The sequence below is a fragment of the Haemaphysalis longicornis genome, unplaced genomic scaffold, assembly GCF_048455015.1.
Source record: "Haemaphysalis longicornis isolate Haplotype H1 unplaced genomic scaffold, Haemaphysalis longicornis Haplotype H1 scaffold_7, whole genome shotgun sequence".
Classification (NCBI taxonomy): Eukaryota; Metazoa; Arthropoda; class Arachnida; order Ixodida; family Ixodidae; genus Haemaphysalis; species Haemaphysalis longicornis.
The window spans coordinates 43,429,235-43,445,316 of record NW_027526422.1 but is presented as its reverse complement, the minus strand read 5'-3'; the positions used below and the strand labels follow the sequence as shown (position 1 = coordinate 43,445,316).

General features: G+C 45.0%; 1 protein-coding gene across 5 annotated transcripts in view; it reads right to left on the bottom strand.

Moving 5' to 3' along the window:
• Positions 1-65: 65 nt before the first annotated feature.
• LOC144145399 (putative phospholipase B-like 2) overlaps positions 66-16,082 on the bottom strand; it is a 58,261-nt gene continuing 42,244 nt past the window's right edge. For all 5 annotated transcript variants that reach the window (XM_077676992.1, XM_077676993.1, XM_077676991.1 and 2 more), the window contains 11 exons: positions 15,197-15,441; positions 13,128-13,374; positions 12,151-12,248; positions 10,460-10,689; positions 9,262-9,353; positions 7,040-7,200; positions 5,313-5,405; positions 5,128-5,199; positions 4,156-4,308; positions 2,046-2,205; positions 66-338 (listed from right to left, as the gene is read on the bottom strand). In XM_077676992.1, the coding sequence (XP_077533118.1) occupies positions 156-338; positions 2,046-2,205; positions 4,156-4,308; positions 5,128-5,199; positions 5,313-5,405; positions 7,040-7,200; positions 9,262-9,353; positions 10,460-10,689; positions 12,151-12,248; positions 13,128-13,374; positions 15,197-15,414 (1,707 nt within the window). In that variant the 5' untranslated portion in view covers positions 15,415-15,441 and the 3' untranslated portion in view covers positions 66-155. The remainder of the gene's footprint in view (positions 339-2,045; positions 2,206-4,155; positions 4,309-5,127; positions 5,200-5,312; positions 5,406-7,039; positions 7,201-9,261; positions 9,354-10,459; positions 10,690-12,150; positions 12,249-13,127; positions 13,375-15,196; positions 15,442-16,082) is intronic.

Below are 16,082 nucleotides of genomic sequence, written 5' to 3'. Positions count from 1 at the left end.
TTACTGATTGTTCTAATCGCCTCCAAAATTGGTCGTAATGGAGAAGTAACGTACGAGCAAATGGCGTATTTGTCAAACGAGAAGTTTATTGAGCAAAGTGTAAGGTGCCAAGTAGTAGTCCTTGCGCCTTGCATAAATTTTTACATATTGTACAATTACGGCTGCAGTCCAGGGCACGTGCCCCATCCGTCAACGGGAGCAAAGTCCCACCTGTCCGGCTGGCCTACGTGCGGAACGTCAAAGCCACTGGTGCTCCATTGGAACACGGGCTGGTCGTCGTACGTAGGTCCGCTGTAGCCCGTAAACTCCAGAGAGGCCATCATAGCTGAGTTTGTGATCTGCAAGAATGTAGAAAAGGTGCAATGGCTTCGACACTTGCCAATAAAACAATGCGCGTTGAAGTGCACCAGACATTGAAATAAATGGGTAAGAGTGTTGCGCAGATTAATGAGTCGGTAGACAAGACCGTTATTTACTTCACCCTTGCTAGCCTGCCCTAGCATCGCCTCCTACCATCACAATCGTCTGCACCCCAAGTAACGCCATAGCAGCCCTAACCGGACGCTTCCGACGAGGCCGGATGGCATGGCCATCACGGCAGACACGTTACAGTACATTACTAGCCACCTGCTCCGATATCTTATTGCATTCCCGAAACACACGCCAAGACGAAATATCCTCGTCCACACCCCACCCTCACCAACGAAGAATGTCATATCTCGGGGCGTCTCCACAGTAATAACTACAGGGAGACCATCTTGCTCCACCTCTTTCCAAGCTGTTATGCCTTCAACTGCACCGACTGCCACATCCCAGCCACTAGCTCCCACATCGTATTCTTCTGTCCACATCACCTCCCAACCCCCCATTCTCCTGAACTATTGCCAAGCGCTGGGAATGTGCGCTGACCATGCTCTCATCTGCATGACCAGGGAAACCTGATCCAGCGGGCCACACAAGTACCGAAAGCACGCAGCAGCCTGCACTAAGGAGGCCACCCACTTGCTATACATTTAGAACAAAAAAATGTTGGTTCCATCCCTTGCTTTTCCGCACTACCGCGATGAAACACGCCGAAAAAAATGAGAACGTAGCTCCTTAGAAGTTCATTTTTCAACACTTTTTCTGAAGTATCAACTACTGAAATGTGGCTGGACAACTATTAGATGTGGCCGCAGGGTTTTGGACATTGAAGCACACAAGGCCCGTCCTGTTCAGTGGTGGAGAAAACTATCTAAATTCTGGCCTATGAATTGGATACAGACAGACAGACCCGGTTATGGATGTGCGTACAGCTGCCCGTGTGATACACAGGTTACGTGTCCGAATAAAAAAATAGGCTAGCACAGTGTTTTCAGTTTTCTGCCTGATGTAAAGTTTTCCTGGGTTTTGTTCATTGAACTAAAAAACCAAACTCAAGAAGCTATGTACTTCCCGTGGCTGTATACGGCGGATGATATGGGCGTAGTAGATAGTTAACAAAACAGTAGAATAGTAGGGTTGAAAATCGGACGAGTGTAAAAGTTCATCGCCTGAGCACACTACGGAGAGGACTAAGGAAAAGGAATGGCGCTCGTCCTGAAGTTCTGTTTTCGTTATCCCTGTCCGTATTGGGCTGCGTAGGTGTACCAGGAGACCTCACGGCGAAGATACAAAGCCCCCCATTTGCTAAAGCAGCGATCTTTACCCCAATTATTGCAGCCATTCATGTATATATATTTCGCAGGAAAGCGTCCAGTGCCCCGCATCCCAAATCATCAAAAGGCACCCTTGAATCTACTGAGTTTTTCCAATGGCCCATGCCCACACGTCTGGCATAATGAAGGGATATGAAACTGTGCGAAAAATGTCAGTCGCTGGCGCTAATTCAATATTAAAGTAAAACTACGATAAATTTTGGGAATGATAACCATATCAGAAAAACTGCGACAATCCCCTGTAACATTCGAACTTTCGAACAATTATCGGATCAAGTTTAACGAACAACTTCTATTGGCACACCAAGTGTACGCTGGTGTTCGGACAGAGTACTTTTCAAGCTTTACCTTTGCGTCGATGGCCCCTACGGGCATGTAGACGACGTCGGGGACGTCGTATTGTCCGTTCGGATCGAGCAGGTCGTAGCGTGCAGCAAGGGCGTAGATCGGGTTCTGGGGTGGCGTGCAGTTGCAGTGAGAAAGTGGGTCGTTCTGGTAGTCATTGTACCTGGAATGGGTGCGGCAGTTAGCATACAACAAGGGCCGACCAAAAGCCGAACAGAAAAGGCAGCGTTTTTTGACCGGAATAGATACAGCTACAATTTATTATCTGTTCGGGGATGCCTTATGTAGGCATTTGTGTTGGGAGCCTGGAACCCTGGAACGTATAATATTCGACTGCGCAAAAAACTCTGACCTTCCGCCCCTGAACCTGTCCCATTGCTCTGATCAGTAGTAGATACTGTTGTCTAGCTCTCGACCTGAGCACCACCTCCTCATTGTGACCTGGGCTACGGCTGCCCGGAAACCACATGGACTGCCGTACTGCGGAACCACCGTCACATTATTGTTTAATAAAGTTCTCTCTCTCTCCCTCTCTCTCTCTCTCTCTCTCTCTCTGTCGCTACTTGGGTAAGGATGACTGCAGGAGCTGAATAAGAGCTTGATAGGGTCGGGGAGTTCTGTTCTCGGGCTTATTAACATGCAAAATATTCAAGATCGTGGCCCAGCTTTGAAAACCAGCTCCATCTATATTATGTCGGGTTTAGTACATAGCGGAATCCATTGTGGTGTTTGACCCGAACTTACGTTTCAAAGAAAAAAGCATTTACTATTTTAGGTGAGTTTGTCACGTCGTGATAAAATGCCACGCGATGTAGCAGACACTCCTGTCTTAGGCTGGAACACTTTTTTCAATATTTTTGAAATCTGAAATGCTTGCAAAATGTCGTCGAAAAACACTTCCAATACTTAGATTAGGAGTCGCAAGGTACCGCAGCCAAGAATTACGAGTCTATGCCCATCAGATAACTCTTTCACATATTATTTTTCTCTTCCTTCCCGCCTTGGCGTTCTTCAACCGCTCGAATTACGTCACTACAGTGGTGTAACGACTACTGGCTGACTTTCCTTCAGTTGCAGCAATGAACGCATCCGATAGCAACATTAAAAAGAAGGTCACAAGGGCAAAGCAGAAACGTTAGGCGCACATGCTTTGAAGAGAAAATCACGCACGCAGTGCCGCTTCGTGCTTTGCGATAACTAGCTTTCGTAGTGCTTCCAGACGCGAAGAAAAAAATGAAAGTGTTTATCATAAGTGTTGCAGAGTCCCTTTAAATCCGTGCCAATCGTGTGTACACCATAAGTTAGTAAATGTTTATGAGATGGAGCGACAATCTTTCTGGTGACGTCATGACTTTTTCGTATCGGTCTTCAATCTAGCTCAGCTGAGATGTTATTGATAAGCATGGCATATCTTCGTCCGCCATACGTTTGAAGCGAGCCTGCCAGCATTTTTCACGGGAAAGGACGAGTTTCATGCATTGAAGAAACATTTTTTCTAATGAAATGGACAGCTACGTAGATCTAAACTGATTATATAAAGTTAATGGTAACTATACACCGGCGGCGAAGACATCATTTTCGGATACCTTAACCTAAACGGGTCTCACATCAGATTGAAGTACGCAATCTGAAAGCTGAAGCAAACCGTCGGCATGACGAAATTGCATGAACTGGTCTTGTAATCAGTTCCTAATTCTCTTATCCCAGTGTACTGTAAGCGTCTCGCCGTGTCCAATTACTTTTTATTCGCAAATCTGAACATCTCGCTCGGGAGGAGGGGAAAAATACGTTAGTCCAGTGGACGTGCGATCAGTGCCCTCAATGCGAGTTTGCACTTGCCAATTTATGGTTTGTTGTGATAACATGTTGGGACTGGAAGCTCAAAGAACGGTTTGTGTTGTCCTCAACGAAGACTACATTGATAAATAAAGCGAATTGCAAGTGCTTAACTTGACTTTTTCGGCGACCTTCGTAATATTCCTTACGTGTCTTGGTGCGGAACCTTACATAATTGTACTTACCAAGCAAACATGATATTAAAAAATACATTAAAATAAAATTCGTGTTTCTATGATCCTTAACGACTATTTGTTTACCGCCGTTGTCCACGCACCTCATAAATCTCATCAAGGACGACATGTCAGTGATGTTCACGTGATCTCGTCGATACAGTTGGGCCCGTGGTGTATTGTTGTAGCTGAAGTAGTCGCCGTATTGCTCCAGCAGGGGTGGCTTTCCGCTGACTTCGAAAATTTCCTTGAAGTATCTTGAAAAAAAAAATGGAACGAGGGTGAATGCAAAATGATAAAATGATGCAATATGAATGCAAAATCGTAACAAAATATGAGAAATTTCCTCCCTTCGAAGTACTACACTGCACTGGGCTCTGCGCTTACTTTCGCAAGGAAGTGCAACTATTGAACATTCCATCAACACCCGTTTCTCCTCAGTTAAATACTTGGAGGAATCGGTGAAGCTCTAGGGTGCTGTAGATTCTAATCGCATACGAGCTGCGTTAGCTGCCTATGCGGCCCGGTATTTCGCGCCAGGGGAATCACTAAAAACATTAGGCGGAATTTATATCGCGTGATTGTCTGTAAATGTGACACACTGTTCAGCTGAGGGAAATAGTCGTAGAATTATTCATAATTACTCGGAATTACTAGCACTTAGGGAAATTTACTTGGAACTGCTCTTGATTACTTGCGGCTGATTTATAACACTCGTAATAACTTAGACTTCACTTTGACAAACAATTCACTTCAAGTAAATTAGAATTTCCCGGAACTTTTCGCAATTTACTTTGACTTGATTTGAATTTCTAGCAATCCCGCAAAATTGGCTGGGGGTGCTTAGAATGCTTTTGAATTCACGTGGTACTATGTTTGAAATTACTTGAAGTTTACTTGGAAAAGTCCCTGTGGTAAATAGCAGAGCTCTTTCACGCTTTAGAGCCCTCCACCCACAACCATTAAAATGTGGAAGTTATGCCATCTTTCTCTTCACTCCTATAAGGCTGGCTACGTGTTCCCTCGCCATACATACATCGAACCCGTCACGCCGTAGAGTATGTGCGACCACTTACGCCAAGTTGTAGCTGGGCCAGTAGGTTTGCTGTTGCAGTAGATGACTGATGTCTTCTGCCTTTATCAAGCCCCTGAGTAATTCAAAAACAAGAAACATAAAGTTGAAGGCAATGCACCTGTGAAAACCTTAGCAGCATCTCTGCAACAAGTTCAAGAAAAAAAAAAAACATCGCCTTATGCTCACGGCATTTGTTCAAGAAGCCAGAGCATGCCCTCTGGAATCTGTCCTCCAGGAGTGAAGAGCTTGTAGTCCAGAATCATGTACTCGTTGTTGTATCTGCAAAAATAAAACGCGAACACTGTCTTTGTAGCTTAGTTCCAGCTACGGCAGAACGCTCATTAAACGAGATAGCAGAACCCACTTGGCCCAGACAATTAAAGCGCATGTCTCGCGTGTTTCTTGCGCTAATTTCAGTAGTCCGTCATTGGCCAACTCACCCAAGCCTCTTGTCGGCTGAGTTCACTCACACTGATAACGGGTGTTATACTTACAACAGTTTGCAAAGGCGAGAAAAGAGAAGCATCCTCCCGGACAAAATATTTACGACATGTGAGGCTGGTGACCGGCAGAACGCGCTTGGCCGGTCACCAGTCAAACTGAATCCTTAAACATTATGTTGGACTGATTAAAAATTCTTTGTTAAGCAGAATCATTACCCGCATTAATAAACGAAGTTGCAGTCCGAAGGGACGCTTCGCGTGCCTGCTAATATGGAGGGAGCTTTTGGTTTGTGGCGTGACGGTCGCGCAGGGGTCACGGGAGGCCACTGCCGTCTGTACCTGGCACCAAAGAGCTGTGCTCTATCTGCATGCTTTGCTGCAAATGTCGTCGACAGACGATAATCTTTGTTACGGTTAACGCTCATGCCAGGAGCACGAAACTCGGGCGCGAGCCTTTCTGGAATTTGGGCTTAAATATTGCTTTTAACACGTTTTTTTTTTGCTGTCGAAAAAAATACACAAACGTCTATGTTTAAATAATTTAATTCTTCGGTTAATTGTTTTCTTACGGCGACACGTGCGACACGCTGTTGGTAACTTATTGACCCTATAGATCGTTTACAGGGAGCAGTTGGGCTGACCTTCAACAGGTCATGCTAGCGCCGAACTCGCTATGACTGGCCTTCAGAACAGGGCGGTTTCGGTTTCGGCCGTCTGCTAGCATGGGCCAGCAAGTTATGTTCTGCCTGTCATAAAACTTTTTTTTTCTTTGTTGAGGTGGAGTTCCTCAGACAGTTGTCATGCGCTTTTGTTTCCACAAAGGAAGGGCTAGTAGTCCCAACCATCGAACCGTTGTCGAATGGCCGAGTCAATTTCGTTCTATACTTAATGGACTCGGGCAGCGTAATACAGGAGCGGTTGGAGGTCAGTTGGAGAGAGAGCCCTTCGTCCTGCAGTGGACCTCAGTAGGCTGCTGCTGCTGCTGCTGCTGTCGTTGCTGTTGTTGTTGCTGCTCCTGTTGTTGTTATTGTTATTGTTGTTGTTGATGATGATGATGATGATGATGATGGTGGTGGTGGTGGTGATTGCAAGCGTATGCTAGCCACATGTAGTCTCAGGAGCTTCCCCCACAGCTCATGCAAGTGTACTGCTTTTATGTGATTTGATGATACTTCATTTCAATTAGTTTTTACAAACACCTCTATGATATGTGAAGATGCTTATTTATTCAATTATATTGCGCCTTTCTCTAGACAGCTAACGTGAATGTTCAAAGCTTCGACAGTTCTCGAATATAGCTGCATATATGACAAATAGATGTGTCGAGCGGCATTTTCTTTTTTGTCGAAGGTTTTGTTTCGTCAATGACCATTAACTTTTTCCAAATTCTAGGCTAACAAACACCCATGAACAAAGCCTTATCTAATCTAGGCCTCTTCAATGCGATAATCTAACACCGAGGGGACTTACGTGCCGCTGTTAAGCCTGGAGAAGATCCCCTGCCACTCCTGACCAGTGGTGGCGAGACGATTGGCGACGCCATTTCGTACCCAAGTAAGAGGGGACGCATCCGGTCGCACCAAGTCCCAGAGCTGCTCGTTGTTGTTCGAAATCGATGTTTCCAAGACAGCCTGAAATGAAACGACACTGGCGTTATAGCTTGGAATCCCTGACTGTGCCTGCCACAAGGGTGCTACAGGATTCACGGATTGCTGCTACAGTTCTTCACCTCCTGTAATGCCGTACCTCCAAGGGGCTTCATTACTTCATTAGACAAAAACGTCGTAAGTAATCTTTACTCTGAGATGTCGCTGTACAATTAAGGGCACCAAGAGGGCCCAATTACTGTCCTCCTCTTGCCGGTTGGCCGAAGGGACGGAAGGGAAATGGCAGGCCTGTACTTCTGACCAGTTTCTGCATACGGGAGTGTGTCGCTGCAGGTACATAAGAACACAAAGCTCTATGTACCTTAAAATTCGCTTGTTTTATGCACCCACTAAATTTCTCGCGACACGCGAATTAAAGCTCACAACTTCTGTTTTCGATAAACGAGGAGGCTATTTGGATGGAAGTATACTTTCATTTTTGTGTCGAGTGCGTAGTTTAATACCCAGCGATTGACACTCTGGATCACGTGTTGGTATGTTTAACATTTTTCGTTGGCATTCCTCCCGAGCTGTATCAGGATCCCTATGGCAAAAAAGGCAGGCTTGATGGTTGTACTAATTTCTGTGTTGTTTAGTGCAGTAGTGTTCAACAACAGCACTGTGAATAGCTTTAATGACCAAAAAGCTAGCTCAACCACAAGTATTGTGACGTCACCTGTTTGCAGAGAATTTAAACACAGCACCGGCCATTGTAATCGCCTCACGTGACAGTTCAAAACTAAACACTACAAGGGGTGAAATGCTTTTATGTGGAACAAAAATAGCAAACATACAGCGGTCCCCAGTATGTCGGAATCGCATGAACACAAACCGGCCCAGTCTTTTAAAACAACGTACCCATCATATCACAGAAAGTTTGTGCAAAAAAGAATGAATGAATGAATGACTTTATTCTAGAAAGGTGGCTATAAAGCCCTGTTGCTAGGAAATGATTAGGAGGATTGGGAAATACGCCACTAAGTAGTTGTAGTACATCTAAGTAATGTTCAAGCTTCACTGTAGCTATCACTGTAGCTGTCTCTCGAGGTTTCGTTGGAGCAACACACACACACACTGGCCTTCCCCTGAGTGGAAGGGGTGTCCGGCATAGTTCCTGATGGCACATTACGGTTGGTGGGGCAAGATGGATGCGCACCGGTGTTCATTTGTGACTGGTGAACTTGAACAGGTAGTCGCTTAGCCATTAAACCATCCTATAGAGACCATTTTGCAGGGCAAAGTCTGTGATTTTTTCTGACATTTCGGGGTTGTCCCTAACAAACTCGACATGCTCTATCACCGACGTCGGAACCGTGACGCTTCCTAGCAACTGCGCACGGCCGTCTGAGAAGGCTGCTAAGGTGGAAAAGGTTGGGTTTCTCGTTGCTGCCACAGTGGGGACACTTTAGTAAGGAGGGACGCCTTGGGTTGGTCCACTTCGATGTGCAAAAAATAAAAAAAATACTATGCATCTCATGTATGTCGGCTCTCATCCAACACTTATTGAAACGGCGGTGCCAAAGAAACTGGCTGCGGCCCACCTGTGGCCCATGCCATTGGCCGTGAAAGCAGGGACGTTTCCCAGCCCACGAACCATGCGTGTAAAGCAATGATGGTAACATAGCTTCCAACGAATAATTGGAGATTCATCGCCAGCTTAGCTCATGCGTAACGCTTTGCTCACGCTCATGAGGACGCTATAAGCTTCAACTTTAAATATCACTCATAGTGGTTTCCGACTGATGTTTTGTCACTTTTTTTTACCCGAACCTTGGAAAGTCCCTTTATAACCACGCAAGTTTTAGCCTTTAAAGTCAACTTTTTTTCGGAGGACCTAAATGAAAAGGAACTGACTGAATTATACTGAAAACTGAATTAATCTCTTATGTGGCAAATTTTCCATAAGCTAATACACCTACTTATGACCGTTTTTAACCACTTATAAATTGATGCGGGGCGAGTACGCGTCCTAAGGCTTTATAATTCTCACCAAGGGCCTTAATGCAACGCGAGAAACTATCGCGGAAAGCAATTTCGATTTCTTACCAAGCCGGATGAAATCAGGTAGAAATCGTCCCAGGACATTAAGTTTCCAGGGTAAGATGACATGGTCATAGTGTGACCTGGCACAACATTATCTGGAGCGAGAAAAATAGAAATCGCAATGAATATCTGCGTTATTAGTTTGAATAGTATAAACCACCGGCACAGGAGAACGTGGGGCGGCAGAATGCAGAGCGTAGGAAATTAGGCATTTTTTTTAATTCCGGAAGGTGCAACTTCGCATGTCCACGGCGAAAACCCAATTACTAAGGGAATGTTGATCCCAATTTTCTCAAAAGAACGTCGTGGGTCGTAACAGTCAAGTAACTTGTGACGGGTCCACACTTGTGAAACCCGGGAGAAAACAGAACCTAAGAAAGCAAACGATCCAATGATCGCACGATACGACGATGTTTTGTTTTGTAGCTTTCGCGAATTATCCCCAATATGCTGCAAAAGCCGTAAAATTTTAAAAATATATCGCTCCAGGTACAGACCGTTATACTTTGAATGCAGTAGGAGTGTTTTTAACTAGTATAAAAGGAAGCATTTCCGGTTGCAATGCTTGATACTGTAATGCATGATTTCATGTTTATTACCAACCACATGCATTAATACCTAGGCGGCGTCCTGCGTCCAGCACCTGTAGTTCGACAAGCACGTATGACCATGGCGTAACTTAGTGGAGAGCAAGCCCAGTGGCCTAAGGAGACTGATTAGGAGAGGGGGCGAGAAATAGTGGGTGTAAATAGCAAAAGTTGTGCTACTCGACAGCGCGGTAGTTCCTTTGCAAATGCGCCCGCTGTGTTTGTAGATTTCAGAGGTTACAAAAGGGTAAAGCATCCCATTACCACATTTCGACAACAAAACTAAATAAATTCCGCAAGAAAATTGCAGGCCCTGAAGCCTGTTTAATTACTGTAGCCACACCCAAAACGCGATCAGGTATTTTTTGTTTAATAGCTACAAAAGTTTACTACTACTGCATAAGATACTGAGAAGTCACATTGTAGAATACTACCCCTTATGCTTTTCAAGTCTAGTTCTTTGTCATATAAACTTACGCCTCCTTGTTCTCGCATGTATCGCAAATGTAATAATGCATCGCCGGAATATATAATGGTTTTATGCAGTGCATACGGTTCCCAGATCACATAGTACCGGGGGAGCTTCTTCTCGGAAGAGAGGTTTTGTCACTCACCTGACCCGGTAAAGTATGGCAGGTGGTGATACGGAAGGCTGTACTTTTTCTTTATGCGCAACATTGACTTGTACAGCGACCACGTGTTGTGGGCGAAATAGATGTCCTCCATGTCGCCGATGATCTTAACAAGCCCCGAGCAAGAGGGTACTTGGCTCATGGAGTTCACGTCCTTGGCCCGATGGAAAGCTTCTTCGAGGTCCATCAAATCTCCCACGATGTTAAAGAACCTTGGAGGTAATTATTTAGAGATTACTTGCCGCGCTCTGGTTCTGCACTCTGGCGCGAACGCAAGCCGCTAGAACCTTCTCACGGATTTATGACATCTGCCCGATGCATTCGAATGCGCTAGGCAATGGATATGTTTCAACTTGAGGAATCGTGGTGTGAGGCTAAAGCTTTTGAAAGATTACTTTTTTTTTAGTGACAGAAAATTAAAACGTGTCCAAACTTGAACACTCCGACCATTTCTTTTGCATTATGCTCGTCGTGTCTAGAAAGCCCCGAACCGTTTACATATAGCTTGAGTGTCGTTAAGACCTGCTCAGAGGACTGCAAGTTATATTTGCGCGTCTGTCATGCCTTGTATATATTCACTAAAGAGGAAGGATTCATTCGTATGTGACGAGAAAAGAAAGCAGATGTCTCTCAAGAATGTTCGTGACTTGCTGCCCATAGACATTGCCAAAGAAACCGTTGAAAACGCTGTACATAGAAAACAAACAGATCAACCCTAGATTTGTATTTAGAAGCCTTAGTGTAACAGTAAGGGCACAAGTTGAAAATAAGAATAATGCACCTGTTTGTCTATCGACGACAATGGTTGAACGCGACGCTTACTCGTGACGGATTCTTTGGTAGTCCTCTCAGTTTGGTCTGTGACTGGCAGACGATTTGGGCTTTGACTCATTGAGCTTTGAATTTGACTCGCACGGAGTTTGGTCTTCTTTATTACAGCGGCTTTTACATTGGCTCTTGGACTTTTGATTTCCACACGAAGAAAGCTTCGCGTTCGACCGTCGTCGCCATTAAACGAAGGGGTGCATGATCTTTTTGTCTAATTTTGCACGTCCATGCACCCGTCTACAAATACAAACTGCTTCGACCGTGTCGGGATGGCGCAATCGGGTAGACGTCGTCTTCATAACGTGAGGAACCCAGATTCGATTCCGACCACGGGAAGCGTTTTTTTTTTTTTTTCATTTCACCCACTACCATCATCATCGTCAGAAAAAGGTGGCTTTGCTGCATTGCGCTGTCGACGCGACATACGCCGTCCACGAGACACAGAAAGCTTCGTTTTAATAATAGTGGGCAGGCTTACTGGATTCTATATGTAAAACTACCCATGTAATGTCTTGCATGTGTGCCGATGCCCACTGTGTTAAAACTTGAGCCCTGGGCCAAAGAATCTGACACATATAATCAATTTCACAAGAATAAACATCTAACCCCTTAAACGATAATTTTGATAGCTTTCTAACGCAAATTGAAATCCATCAATGGGCCTCCTGTTGAATTGGGTAACTTTACACGGAGAAAGTTAACCGTCTCAAACAAGTACTTTTACGTGACTGAATGACTGGTGTGGTCGAACAGGATTGCCTGCACATAAATTATAACCTCCCGTTGAACATATGTTGGAGCTATCAAGTACCTAAAGAAGGAACTAAAATGTATGTTATGCTTACACTGCCCTCGTCATAGTCGTTATGTGTCGCGAGGGTTTCAGCGTCTTTCTATCAAAAGCATCGCTGAGCCCGGCTAGTTGTTTCATCTGGAGGTGAACCTGTAAATAAAGAACCCAAGATCAAATGGGGGGTTAAGCTTTCATTTGCGAAAAGAACGCGCGAGCCTAACCCCGACAGTTCATCCTACCTGTGTACATAACTAGAGTAAGGGTCACACTTTTAAGAAAATTGAAAAGCTAAAAAGCCACAAGACCTCAGCGTATCCTAAAGCAAAGATATTTAGAACCCACGGTCAAACAGAACATCAGTGTTGTTGTTATACCTGGCTCCTGGAAATACATCATAACAAGTAATCAGGGGCTTAAAGGCGATGATTCACCTTGGGGAAGCAGAATGAATGACTTTGTAAGACCTTGAACTTCCGGGCTACTGAAGGGAAATGCGAAAACAGTTCATTCAGCTAAAGATCCCTAAGAGTTTAAAAGATTTATTTCAGCATGATTTACCGGCAGCTTCGAGTGTTACACATAATGTGGAATACCAATCAACCCAACACCTTGAATATAAAAGATTCAAGTGATGTAATCGTATTCTGTGTGTAACAAATTAATTCCACGCACTATCAGCGAGTGGAATGACCTAGCCACCACAAATGTGCTGTCATAAAGTGCTGTATTGCTGTTGAACTGTGCTCACTTGTATCGCCCACCCTGCTTGGACCTAGTGTCCGCAGTATGTTATAAATAAATAATAAATAAATTCCACGACTGTCATGATGCTGATCAGCAGTAACACACTGAATGCCGTGACAGCCACGTGTTCTGCCTCTTTGCAGAAAGTAGCTTCGGGGGGCTCTAATGACCAGGATTTCACTGCTCGATTACGTGCTGTAAGCACGTATGGGCTTTTAGGGGGCTTTACAAAGTTATGAACTTCGAAAGACGATAATCTACGGCTGACAGAAGCAGGGAACTTACCATGTGCCAGTACGGGTCCTGGAATCTCAGCTTTTGCTCTTGTCGCCTTGAATATTCAAAGTTTTGATGAATGAATTGGATGAGTTTGGTACAATACAGGACTTGGTCGTCGCAGTAGTGCTCGAACATGTTTTGCCATTGGTTTTCCATTAAGTGTGCTGTCAGGTAGCCCTCTAGAGCTCCGGCAGCGTAAGCTTGGATGTCGTCCTGTACATCAGGGTTGGACTGGACCTGAAGATATGACCACCTGCAAAATTAAAGCAGGAAGGGTGATAACGGAACACGTTTCCACGTCTTTATCACTTGCTACCATAGTTACAGACGCGTGCACAGGTACGGTGGAGCGCAGAAAGTACTATATCAAGGGTTTTCTTCGTGTTTTGGGAAAGAGTCTACCGAAGGCCCGGCGTTTTAAAAACAAAAGTTTATCGGTTAAGCTGCACAGCACACAAAAACACACAGGAAAAAGAGCGAGTATATTTTGGTAGTTTGTTCTTTAAAAATCTGCGCAGTTGAAACACGTTTTTAGCATTGAGTATTGTGGGCTTGGTTCTCCGCTAGCTCCAGTATGTGGCTCTTGCTATTGTGATGGCGCTATCGGTACGCCGCAGAAAGTTAGCCATACCGATGGGCAGGTAGATTATCATGTCGAGTGTAGGGATCAGTTACACTCTTAATAAAAATAATATGAACGGCAACTTCCTAAGCTTTTACTGCAGCAGCATCATATTCTGCAGAGCCACCGCGAAACGGATTGTAACCGCTCCGTGTTTGGCTGTTAAGATAAAACTGGCATCATTTTTATTATGTCAGCTATTTATTATGTCAGGTATATTTTCATTATGTATGCAATGAACGAAGAAGTACGCTAAACCTCGAATTGTTAGAAATGATACTATTGTCGTCTCGCACTCACGTGATGAGGACCCCGACCATTACCCTCGTAGAAAACAAAAATGGCCTTGTACCTTAATTGGATATTGTAATATAAATCAGCAATAACAAATATAACCTATGTGCTTCTCTATCGTTCATACCATCTACAGATAAGTGTAATGAATTTTCTCACTCCATGTTAGATAATTCTCTATAAATTATATCGTTAGGGTTGATAATTAGGTTGAATTGCCCTTCATACGCAGCAAAAGTAGATGCCAACTTACAAGGCAAACAGCGTAAACTTTAGATCAGTCTTCTTGACTTCAACAGACCGGAATAATATCCTCATCTGTTGCGTGAACGATCGGGCTACACACGGTGGAAACTGACTCTTGAGCTCCCGTTCTTGTATTGATTGTGGCATACGAGGGCCTGACAAAACAGACCGCTCACAAGTACACCTCTTGGCTGTGTTTTCTTAGGGTTTAAGCTCACAATTCAAGCCATCAAGTTTGCTTAATCCGGTACCATGTCATACAAGACTCCCGCCCTAGAATAATAAATGTCAGTTTCCACCAAAACATTCGCGTTCCAGACCTGTTTGTCTTCTTCAATGATAGCACTCTCCTATCCGGACATCCTCGTCCATCAGATATGCAAGACACTTCCCACCACCATATGCCTCACTCACACCTAAACAGGTTACCGCATACCGACCGCAGACTACAAATTAAACCCCTACTCACTCCTAGACTATCCATAATGGAACACCCCTAACTCTTCCATGATGCCTGTCATATTGCACCACCTCATTTGCCTCACTTCAGCACTACACACCCCATCTTCAACACTGTCCATCCATCCTGTCGGAGCGCAAGCGCCTACAGCCCATCATCACCGGCACCACTTCGCCCTCAACGTGGGAGGTCACCCTGGCTAACCCAGACCCTCCCTACGAGAACTGCACCGCCTAGCGGAGGACTCCGCACTGCCCCCGTATGATGCGCTGCTCCCGTGAAGACTAACGCAGGGACCCTTACGCAGTTGACGGTTTTTTAAATAGTGTTTGTTTTTTTCTCTTTCTCTCTGAGGGATGTCATCATGCCGTAAACTTAATTGTGTCTGAGTGAGCTCACTGAATGTGGAAGGAGGCGAGCGGTAGGCGAAACGAATGAAGAGAATTGACTTACCCACTTTGCATAATGTCGTCTTGAAAGTTGGCCCAGGCAACTACCATATTTGATGGCTCGGCCTCACGGCCCGCAGGCGGCTCGCCGTCTATTATTTGTATCTCCATAGTGTGGGGGTCCAATACGGCCGTCGCGGAGCGGCAGGGATCGGCAGCCGCCACTCCCACGTAGAGGATCAGAAGGGCGGCGACGCTTTGCGCCGACATTATTCCCCACATCGTGTCGCTCCTCTTCCTCAGGCACCCCTGTCAAAAATCAAAGTGGAAATTAGTCGTTTCCTCAAAACTAAGGCCGCTAGTGGCAACCCAAGAGCGTGGGGCTACTTGCTAGTAGGTAATCCGTCAGGCGAACAGCGCAAGTGTTTCTACCGAAAACAAAGGCGCTCCCCCTTTCTTGTGGGTCTGGTATTCTTTATCTCAGCGGGCGTGTTACTCTGCGCATGCCCAATCGTTGCCTAGCCACGGAGACGCGCGCTCCTCTTCCTTGCCGCCATGGTATCCCTTCGCTCATGAGGTTTCGCAGACTACACAATATTTTCGCTCCTGTCGTACCTGGTGCTCTCCCGCCACAAGATGATGTCATATCAGGGGTGCGAGCGCACTGGTAATCTTCCTCACACGTTTAACTTGGGAAATTTTCCATTCTGTTGGCACTTAAATAACTTCTTTGCCTGTCCGACAATAAGACGAGTTGGACACACATATACTTCAAATTTCATACACTCTCTCAGACGCGTGCACAATGTCAAGGCGTAAGTGTATCGACGTGACGCATGCAGGGCACTTGTCAATTAGCGGTTTACATCCTCTAAATGATAACATGTATAACAGTGCTAGCTAAAATACCTGTTTAATCTTTGTCATGCCTTATTATAGTTCTCTGGCAA